Below are 11,957 nucleotides of genomic sequence, written 5' to 3'. Positions count from 1 at the left end.
ACCATGTTCCATCATTACGGTAACACGTTCTACTAAGGCCACACTAAGTTACAACCGTTTGTAAAATTAAATAAATACGTAATTAAAAGCATTCAAAACAATCAAAATAACGATAAATAAAATGCATCAACTAAAATAAAATTTATTCGTGACATAATTCTGTAATTATGTTAAATTTATCCAAACCACCAAAGATAATTAAAATTATGTGACAAAACCGCTTCTATCAGTTTAATTTTAATTCATCATAATCCGTTACTTTAAATGCTTTAAAATAACTAAATGGTACATTGGTGAACCGTTTCACTATTAAGCGAATGCATAAATCCGTATTATGCACAAACATGGCCGAAAAAAAAAAAACAAAACAAATTTTTTTTTTCTTCACGGACTGACCGTGAACAGTACACGAAAAAAAAATTTTTTTTTTTCAGCTAATGCCGAGAGCAAAAAAGGGGGAAAACCCAAAAACAATAAAACTCCCGCAAAATCGATTTGACAAAACTCAGTTGCAATGGAACATAATCCGTATTAAAGCAAAATTACAATTGACATGATCTTCACATATTGTTATAATTATCGTTTAAAACAACAATACGCAAAGAACAAATCGAAAACAAAACAAAAGATCGTCTGATCAACCAAGCACCGTGAGGCACGCAATTCAAGGCAAAAAAAAATATGAAAACAGGCCGTGAAAAAAGGAAGGCCGCACGGTTTTCAACACACAAAAAATGCCGTGACAAAAAAAAAATTTGGCCGAGACCAAAACAGCCACACGGTTCATCAATTTTATGCAAAAATTTATCGATTCAATTTCGTTTGATGAAAATCACATAGAAAAATTTACGTGGCCTCTCTCTGATACCACTTGTAGGGTAATATCCGTATAAAACCCTTAAATTATAGGACTATAACGCAAATTTAATACGTGATTTATTGTCATAAACGAAAAACAATGAAAAACGATAAAGCACAAGAATTAACCTTCGGTCCTAGTGCAATTCGGCAATGAGAGATCAAAGTAGATCTCCTCCTAATTGTTGCACCCAAGATCGTCTGAGAATATGCCCTTGTGCTAGAAATGTGTTCTCTAATTGCCTTGCAATATTGAGAGAACTTGATGTGAGTTTTCTTTAGATGTGAGATCTGAATTTTTGAGAGGAAATGTTTCTCAAAAACCCTAATTTTTGTTGTAGAATGAATTAGGTCACAAATGAGGAGAGGCTCTCCTTTTGTTCCTTGCCTTCGTCCAACCGTGAGCCTACATGGAGAAGTGGGCTTCCACTTCCTCTTAATTTTAACTCGTGGTCCGGCTCGTAAAATGCTAAATGTATATGACACGGTTTAATTATAAATCGTCATCGGCTATCGGCTATTAAAATATCAACTAATAACACGGATTAGCTGAAATATTAATACATGTCCGACACAGACAATATTGTATAATTAATTCAATATACATTAATTAAATATAATCGTTTATATTTAATTTACGAATTAACTGTTTAATTCGCCTTAGCCAATTTTATTTAAGCCGTATTAAATAAAATATCTCAACATCGCATTTTGACTAATTACTAGTCAAATAACTCGGACTAACTGCTTAGTCAATTTTCCGGCATCAACATGTTGTATTTTCATACCGTCACATCTCTCAAACGTATCCTATAGGTGTGACTTTTAGGGACCAGTTGATCACCGCCATCTGTATGACAATAACGTCAAACTTATCTAGCAAGCCAACCGTTATTGATAAACGTGGACCAACTGATTATAATACAAAAGTATACCCTTTGATCCTTTTAGAGATTTATAAGTCCTTGCACTAACTGTAAAGGACACCAGCCCCAACAAATACTGTCTAACGAAATACAACTTCAAAGTCTTAACATTAAAAGAAAACTCGCTAAGACTCAGACGGTGATGCTATGACTCGTGGTGGCAAATCTCCCAAGATAATCCCCAAGCTCTCACTAGCAAAACCTGTCAAGCCTGCTCACCATCCCCGAATGGATCACCGCAGATTCCACAAACAACAACGGGGTCAGTATTATGCAACTAACAAGACAAACAAATGCAATAATCGTCTGATCATCACCAACTCCCAATCACCCAAGCTCACATAGTAACCGACTACACACCAAAGTGTGTAGCCCTGCCAGATTACCCATCGCAACAGGTAATCCTCGCCGCCAGTGGGTGACCGCAGCCGATCCCACCTAGTCCAGCTCCTCAACGAGCGACAACGATCCCTGTCCCTTAATGTGCACATCCCCTCCCGTGGCGGGTTCCACGGAGGGCGAACTAGGGTGTGAAGCCACTCCCGCAAGTGACTCCACCACAATCACAATCACATGACATCACAGTCATCTCAATCCCCTCACACCAAAGATCACAAAAACCTTCATTCTACGATGATCAATAGACGACGATAATTACAACAACAAGTCATGTAAAGCACAAGAACCGAGTAGGGAAACCCTACCTTAGCAATAAAAAAGAAGATGCAACACGAACAATCAAAAAGGCTCCTCTACGAAGTCTTCTCCTATACAATGATCATGCAACACGATTACACTTTGTACAATTCCCAAAATCTTCTTCTCATATAAATGTACAGTAACTCACAACAATACAAATAATCATGAAGATAGAACTTACCAACAGTGCAACGAGAACGTATACGCAAGAACCACGACGATTATCCACACAATGACGCTACGAAATGCTTAAGAGGAGGATTAGGGAATGATTTGGGTGTGATTAGGTTAACGTAGAAATGATAACGCTTATGAAATGATATTAGAAACTGACGCGGTTGTATAAAATACCCTAAACATTCCCTAATCAAACCGTCGAAATAACACTCCGCCAAACCGGACACTCGGTCGAGTAAGTGCATACTCGGCCGAGTGTCCAATACTCGGTCGAGTATTCACTATACTCGGCCGAGTATTCCTCGGCAGAACCAAAATAACACGCACCCAGAGCACTACTCGGCCGAGTAGGCTCTACTCGGTCGAGTAGGCTCCAAAGAGAATTCGTAGTGTTACAACCTCTACCGGCTGCGCGCCCTTTCTTTCTTTTGGCCCAAAATCCCCATTTTTCTTCTAAGGCATGAAAGGAGGGTTCCCTGACGGCCTACCGGCAGATAACTCTCTCAACTTTTCTTCACTCTCTTCTTCCTTCAGAGTATGGAAAAGGTTCCCTGCCGGCCTACCGGCAGAGAACTCTTCTCAGCATTTCCTCTACTTCTTCTCCAATGGAAGCTCTTTGGGACTCCTTTCTTGTTTACGTTCTCCAATCCCGACTCATTCCCTACAAAATGAGATGGACACAAGTAGTATGGGAGCAACGACACAAAATGCAAATAAAAGGGATAGAAACCGTCCCGAAATGCGTCAAAATGCGCGGAAAAAGAGGAGGAAATGCTAGCCAAATAAACACGCATCAGTTACAGCTTACTATAAGTGGGTATTGTTTAGCGTCGGTTGGTGAATCATGAGGTATTTATAGATTTGTATGTGTACCTTGTGTGATAACTTGGCGGTGATCCAAGGAGACTTTGGGTTTTATGACTCGTAATGGCTAGCGGGTCAAGTCACCTGTGCGTGCCACATCAGTTATTTAGTATTATAAGTACTCCCTTCGTCCCAGTCATTTGTTTGCCTATTTCATTTTGGGGTGTCTCAGTTAATTGTTTGTCTTTCTATTTTAGGAATGCTTTGAATGAGTAATTGGATCATCCACACTCAATTTGGTCCACTTATCATCTATTATAATTAGCCCTTTACTCTTTCATTGGTTTTTGTAGCAAAACTAAAGGCAAACAAATGACTGGGATGAAGGGGAGTATGATATACTCTATAAATGAATATTTATACATATTACTACATAGTTATGAATTTTTTATATGTATGTTACTTATGAAAGTTTTTGACCTCCATTCAAATCCATTTTTCCTATTTCCTTTTTCACAAAATTTAAAGGTGGAATTGAATATTATTAGTATAAGTACATGGTAAATAAATTGTAATTAAATATTTGTATAAGACCATCCCCAAGCAGAAGGTCGCCTTAATCGGGTCACTAAAATTTTTCCTCTTAATCGCACCTTATTAATCTTGACCCATTTTCACCCTCCCAAGCAGAAAGTCACGACCTAGGTCACCAACCCAATCATTTTTCCACTTTCCAACATTTCCAATCATTTATCACATTCACTACCCCACCAAAACCTCTCTCTTACTTTTACAATTATTATTTAATAACATACTACAATAAGTTATTCTTGTCATTTTTAAAATAAAAACTACTCAAATATGTTAAGTTATTTATTTTTATAGTGTACATTAAAAAAAAAATTGGCAATAAATAAACTTTATTGGAAACATGAGTCGACATATAAAAAACGCATATATAATTAAAAAAAACACGATCTTAAAAAACATTAAATACTACGAAATAAAAAAATGCATTCTAAACTAATTCGAGTTACGGAAGTTTTGCCAAATATGCTCAATGAGATCATTTTTCAAAGCGTTATGAGTGGCACGATCACGAATCTCGACATGAATTTCTATGAATCGTTCTTGAGGCGATCTTCTAAGATGATGATATTCATACGAATCATCACTAGCTGAAGTCGGATTTACAAAATATTTCAACCAACCCAACTCGTCAGCCACTCAACCACTCAACTCCTTCATAAAAATACAATTTTTTTTATATATAAGAAAAAACGATGAAAAATACAAAATATCATCATTCATCTATCCACACATTCATCTCACCAACCCAACCGACACTCTCAACCCAAAAAACCCCCCAAAAATCACATTCATCATTCATTGCTATATCATTCTAAAAAAAAAACGATTTATTATTTCGATTACATTTACATAGTTGGAATTTATTTCGATTAAATTAACGATTTGGGTTTTATTTCGATTGGTTTTCTGATTGAGGATTTCATCGATTTCATTCATCCTGATTAAATTAACCCAGTTCCTCATTTTTCATTCCTTTCCCAATCATTCATCCCGATTAATTTTTTCGATCGTTTTAGGGTTTATTTTCGCCAGATTTAGGTATTAATTTTGGGATTAATTATTGGGATCACTTTCGTCAGATTAAGAGTTTATTTTCGTGAGATTGATGAAGGTGATTTCTTCAGAAAACTAGGTTTCACCATCAACAATCAGTTAACCTTCAAGGCTTCAACAAGTAGGTAAATCCTTGTTTTTTATTTTCTTCCTTGACTTAGCTATATTCTTTTGATTATTTAGTGAAATCGTTTTTGCAAATTTGTTAAGTCTTTGATTTTGATTTTGTCGTCGATTTCAAAATAGGTCAAAATATATCAAAATTGAGTTCATTTTGCAAACAATTAAAAAATAAAACCTTTTTTATATGCTCAAATTTTTTTTATTTCAATTTAAGATGTAATTCAGATTTAATTTATAAAATAGTATGGATCCCGCGCATACATGTGCGGTATTCATAGATCTTTTACTTACTTTATAATGTATTATTTAAGATTTAAAATTGACGTATTATTAATTTTTCATATTTTAATATGAGGATAAAAAATTGAAATGGAAAATTAATTAAAAGAATTAAGTAAATTCATGAAATGTATATTTTAATGAAATTTTTCATCACAAAACTAATGATTTCAATTTATAAATTATCTCAAATAATTTTAAAGTTTTTTTTTTGTCAAGAAATTAATAATATAAGTTCCTAATTTTTTTATACGAAGTAAATACTCGTACTTGGTAAAAAAAATTATGCGAAACTAATAATATCAAATTTTTCGGTTTTTCATATACGAATTTTAAATTTATACCAGTTTTGTTTTATTTTTAAATTAAAAGATTATAATTTAATTAAAAAAAATTATATTGTATTGTATTTAGCACAAAGACCAATGAAATGCAAGTGGATGTCTAACAAAGTAATATAATATTATTATTTCGTCCACTTACACACTACCTTTTACATATAAAACTTACCAAAAGTAGAAATAGATAACAATTCACTGATACACCTTAAAATGGAAATAGATAATAAATGACCGGGACGGATGGAGTATATCTTAACTAAAAAGATAATAATTTAATAAAAATAGAGTTTTGTTTCCTTATTAGCCAACTTCTTTTTGGAAGGAAAACTATTGAAAATTTTTATTCTCTTAGTAGTAAAAAATAAAGGGGAATGCAAGTTGAAAAAATATTATTCCCTTTTTAAATGTCGTAGAATTATTTATTGTATGAAATAAATCGGTATACCTAGTCAAAGATAGGATATAATGAAGCCCAAAGCCCAATATAGAGCAAAACTCATTTAGGCGGGAAAACTTGAGAATCTCTTATTCTTTTAGTTTAAGGGGATTGATTGGTTTTCTTTCTTCTTTTATTTTCCACAGAAATGGCAGGGAGGAGCTGACATTTGCTTTGGTTTGTCCTCTTTAATTATATCCAAGCAATTAGAAGCTGCCACCTATCGGATTACCAACATGATTATGGTCACCAAAATCAACTTGTTAATCCTAGTTTAAGGAGTCATTAGCGTGACCCGACAAGGTCACGACCCAGTTGGTGACCTTGCTTGGGGGTGGTCTAAGTACATGGTAGTGGATCTACTCGAATTTCTAGTCACATTCAAAAGTTATAATTCAGGTCAATTAGGGTGTTGTTTGGTCTTGCTTATTGAAAATGACTTTTCCTTTTTAAAAGGAGTTTATTCACAAGTTACTTTTCGGAAAAGTTTTAGTTGTTTGGCCATACTTTTGTAAAAGCGGTTTCTCACAAAATTTATCTATTTGGCCTAACTATTTTAATACAACTTTTGTTTGTTTATTTGGTTCTTTATGTAAAAAGTAGAAGTAGAAGTAGTAAATATCTACTTCTCCTTTTTTGGGTGAATAATCAGTTTTTGACTTCTCAAAAGCACTTTTAAAATTCTCTAATTTATCATATTTGGCCAAGCTACTACTTTTTCAATTACAAAAGCACTTTTAAAGCTTGACCAAACAGCACCTAGGATTGGTGTAAGGCTTTTGGGACGGGCTGATTTTGCGGGTCTACCCAAAATTGTGTTTGTGGCGTAATAATTGAATAGATATACTCCGTGAAAGTGGTATATATGGTGTGAATCACGAGACGACATTATTGGACCTTGATGTAGCCCTGACATTAGCATGTAGCCATGTACAGAAAGTAGAGAGCAGCTTTAATAGTATTAAACATCGATATTCCCTAAAATAACCACCATCATCATCATCATTGATTGATCCTACACAAAATGACGACAACCTATGGCACAATCCCCACAACAAACCCAAACCAATCAACCACACGGCACGATCTGATCACAACAACAACCACCCAACTCCAAACCCACCTGGCGACCCGGCGTCCATGGCCCGAACTTGTCTCCCTCAAATCCCTGTCATTTCCACCTTCCTTCTCCGTCGCAACCTCACGCGCCACCGCAAACCTCTCGTATTTCCGCACCAATTACGCTCTCATTATTCTCATAACCCTCTTCCTATCTCTAATCTCTCACCCCATCTCCCTCATCGTCTTCCTCATCATGTTCGCCGCCTGGCTCTTCCTTTACTTCCTCCGTCAAACTCCTTTAACACTTGCTGGCCGCGTCGTCGATGATAATGTTGTCTTGGTTGTGCTTGGGGTTGCTACTGTCTTGTTCTTGCTTTTTACCGATGTTACTGTTAATATTGTTGTTGGGGTTGCTGTTGGGGTCGTACTTGTTTTGGTTCATGCCGCCATTCGGGAGATTGATGATCTTCATCTTCGCGTCGGGTCTGCTGCTGACAGGATGCCGTTGCAGGATACCGCCTCCGCTGGTTACTCTTCTTGAGATCCCATTTTTCTGTCATCCATTATGTAAGTTGTCTAAATTGTACTCCTTATTATTAGTTATTAATCAATGTTTCCTATCATAATTTTCAAACAACAATGATTTTTTTTTTTTTTTTTTTTTTTTTTTTTTTTTTTTTTGTAGTTATTGTGATTCGTCAAATTCACATTATTGTGTGAATTTTCAAGTATTAGCTGGGCTGATCTTTGTTAGAATATTGTACGGGAGTGAGTAATTGTAATTCTTTCTACATGTGGAATAGAATGCTTGCCTTGAATTGTGTGCTGGAAATTGAATTATCAGTTCCATTTATGTATCTATTGTTATATGAATCCATACTTGACATGCTTATGTTCAGAAGGAATTGTCACTGCCTTGTTTGGTCCTCAATTCAGATTCATTTTTGTTGAATTGAACAACATCACTGAGATAGCAATAGATGGGTGCTTGTTATCTGGAGATCAAACTCGAATTTTTTTCCCTACCCAACTGCATCCAATTCGTATCAAACCTAGTCAAAACATATGGCAGAGACATATTTTGTCGACCTGGTTTGGTTTACAAGTATTTGACACTGATACACATTCAAATGTTGTCGACCCGGGTTTCAAAACTTTTGGTATTGTGTTAGAAACCAGTGTAGCCCTATACTAAAAGAGTCCTAGTAACATAGTTCTGGACCAATTAATATCGCATCATAAGATGTATGCGTAAATCGGTTACCGTGATTGAGTGATGCTGACGTGATGTGAATAATCAACAATAGAACCTTTACTCTACTGGATTAACCTGGAAATATCTAGTGGATGTCTTCTAGTTGATGTCCATATCAGAATGTTGTACTCATAATTCACGGACCTAATTGCTTAAAACTAGATACTGTACTCATAATACAACTTCTTTGTGGTGTTGGTGCTTTCACTTTAAAGAGCATTTTCACATGGGAATGTGAAACCAAATGCAATGACCCAATTAGCAACAACACAATTTGGTAGCAAAGCCTACAGATTTAGGACATAGAGATGTTTTATGTACAGGATCATCAACTCTGAATAGTTGAAAGTTTTGAAGAATTTTATTGCCTGCTATGCATCATAAGGTTGTACATGCTTCTGTTTGGATTTTGGAAGCGAGCGACAATTTTCCACCGATAACAATCTAAAACAAGTTTCGACACCCTGGCTATGGCTATGGAGTACTTGAGTGCCAGCGGTACTGCGCCACTCAGCATGCCATTGCATACTTGTACTTGTCCCATTACCAGCATAAGTTTTTAATATAGTCGGATTGCCTTGGCTTAATCTTCTAATCAATTTTTCATGTACTGTCGATCTACCTTTTTGTGTGCTTTTGGTTAAGTATGCATTTTGCATTCTATATTGATTTTTTTTTTTTTTAATTCGGGCTTGATGAGGGAATGGTGACGGAGAGGGCACAATGGAGGGAAATGATACATGTAGATTTTTAGTATTTGACGTTATTTGAAATATTTAATGTTTTTATTTAATTTTTAAAAATGTATTTGTTCTTTTCGGTTTTATTACACCTTTTTACCTACAGCTTTCTTATATATTAATTCTTGGTTCACTTTTAAGGTTTTCCGAACCCTTAAGTTTTACTTCGGTTTTCAAAATCGTTTTAATCTTTATTCTCGATCTAAATTCTAAGTTTTTATAAAAGAAATCCAGACTTCGATTTTAAAACCTTATGTTTACCTTCTTTTGTATTATGTTTCACTCACCTTTTGTTTTTCACTTTTTCTTTTCTATATTTTCGCATTTTGAGGTGTGCGTTCACCCATTGACGGTTTTAAAGGATGATTCAGCCGACCCCAAATCATTTTGGGATTAAGGCTCTGATATTGTTGTTGTTGTTGTTGTTGTTGTTGTAATTCTAGTTCGACCTAGGAATTAAACTTCCCCTACAGCATCAGGAAATAACATTTCCAGTGGGGAATTGTCTGTAAGCATTGTTCACTAAAACAACACACACAGATTAAATGGTCTTGATTTTCCACACAAAGTAAACAAGAACAATCCACACAAAGACCCAATACCAAGAAGAGCTAGCCACTGAGTATATAGGTAGGCAGACAAAAGTTGTTCCAACAGTAACTAGCAATTGAGTACTGGCCATGTGTGATGATCCGCACACTTCGAACCCTTAGATTTATTCATGCTTATGTAAATTCATTTCCCTTGTATATTTATAGTAAATACTTTCCTAGTTTAGCATAGTTAGTATAGCTTTTCTTTCCATAAATAGGTATATCGCTATTCTACACTTTCAATATTTCCTACTACCAGGATGTAAATATCAAATTTCCCTCTTTAGGGAGTACTAGTGAATGAAAATCTACTTCCTACCTTGTGCCTTCGTGTTGCTTGTTGTTGCTTTGTTGTGAACGACTATTTGCCTTCACTTTTCTAACAAGCCGTGTTTGTGGGATCGACACTAGGATCCTGACTCACACACCCGAGACCGATTATGAATGCCTAGTGCTTGACAAACACTAGTGCTTGACGCTCTCGTTGCAATCCTGTCGAGTGTTGCCGAGACCCGAGTATCGTGCTAGTGAGCGATCCTTCACTAGTACGAAGTTCCTTGTCGGTTGCATCTTGCCTTGAGTCGGGCAAGAGTGCGCGCCACGATCCGGCAAAAGTACCGGACCATGACATTTGGTATCAGAGCCCGGTCTTCGGACGGGTTTCTGCACGCCGCATTTGTTTATCGAGATCGAGAAAATGGGCGAAACAATTGAGGATCGAGTGGATGCCTTAGAGGAATCAATTGACGTCAAACTTCCCAAACTCGAGGGCGTCGTTATGCGGATGGCCGTGAGCCTCGAGGAGTTGCAGAAGACGGTTTGTGAACTCGAGACGAAGGTGGACGGGATGAACACCCGCATCCATGCGATCAGTGAAGCGATCCCCGATGATCGGGAGGAAGAGATCAATCATCTCCACCGAAAGGTCGAGATGTTAGAGAACACTTGTGCCACGCTCGTGAAAGCGGTGGCCAATGACGGGAAATCTTTGGGGGGCCATAAGGTGAAGGCACCTCCACCTCGTACCTACGATGGAGCGAGGGATTCGAAAGCGGTCGATAACTTTATCTTCGATATGGAGCAATACTTCCGAGTAAGTGGGCTCGACGAAGACGCGGAAGTTGTCACGGCAAGCATGTATCTAGTTGACGATGCCAAGATGTGGTGGAGGGCTAGGTACAAGGAAATTGATGCGGGCACGATTACGGTGACATCGTGGGCCGACTTCAAGAGGATCTTGAAGGATCACTTCTACCCCGAGAACACGGAGTTTGTTGCTCGGAAGAAGTTAAAGGAAATCAAGCACACCAAATCAATCCGAGAATATGTGAGAGAATTCTCAGCGTGCATGCTCGAGATTACCGAAATGTCCGAGACGGACAGGACATTCGAATTCATTGACGGGTTGAAGAGGTGGGCACAACAGGAGGTCATGAGGCAGAATCCCAAAACTCTGTCTTCAGCCATATCGGCCGCGGAGTGCCTGCTCGACTTTCACGGGGAGCAAGAGGCACCAAGAGTTGTGGCACCAACGGGGAATACTGGTGCGCCACAAAGTGGGTACAATGGACAAAGGCCACAAAATAGCGCCATTTCAGTTGGAAACAGTCGGTTCCACTCGCAAGGAAGTCAAGCCCAATCGGCGAGCACTACAAACTCGCCCTCAAGCTCGTCTTCGAAGGTGGGAAACTCAACTGCTTCCACAACGAAGAAACCGTTCGCGTGTTTTATGTGCAAGGGTCCTCACAAGATGGCCGATTGTCCGAATAAAGCGGAGTTCAATGCCATGTTCAAGAAGATGCCCAAGGGGGTTCAAGAACGTCTTGATGGGGCGTTGGCCGACTATCACCAAGAGTATGATGAAGACTCGACTGATGGTGAAGACCAACCACGGATGGGCTCACTTCAAAGGATTAGCGCGATGGGGAAGTACGAAGATTCCTGCGCCAAGAAATCCAACGGGCTCATGTACGTGGACTTGATGGTGAATGGGAAGCAAGCACGAGCCTTGATCGACTCG

The 11,957-nt window shown here is 37.6% G+C and overlaps 1 protein-coding gene across 1 annotated transcript; it reads left to right on the top strand.

The window, feature by feature from the left end:
• The first annotated feature begins 7,196 nt into the window (after positions 1-7,196).
• Positions 7,197-8,244, top strand: LOC141605730 (PRA1 family protein F2-like). The gene is made up of 2 exons (XM_074424612.1): positions 7,197-7,916; positions 8,035-8,244. Exon 1 carries the CDS (start codon positions 7,312-7,314, stop codon positions 7,888-7,890), a length of 579 nt encoding a protein of 192 aa, XP_074280713.1. The 5' UTR covers positions 7,197-7,311; the 3' UTR covers positions 7,891-7,916; positions 8,035-8,244.
• Positions 8,245-11,957: the final 3,713 nt, after the last annotated feature.

Source organism: Silene latifolia, chromosome 10 (genome assembly GCF_048544455.1).
Source record: "Silene latifolia isolate original U9 population chromosome 10, ASM4854445v1, whole genome shotgun sequence".
Classification (NCBI taxonomy): Eukaryota; Viridiplantae; Streptophyta; class Magnoliopsida; order Caryophyllales; family Caryophyllaceae; genus Silene; species Silene latifolia.
Note: the sequence above shows the minus strand (reverse complement) of the source record. Positions and strands in the feature narration are given on the sequence as shown.

Excerpts from the sequence above, each read along its gene's own strand:
- LOC141605730 (XM_074424612.1), top strand. The coding sequence starts at position 7,312 with ATGACGACAACCTATGGCACAATCCCCACAACAAACCCAAACCAATCA.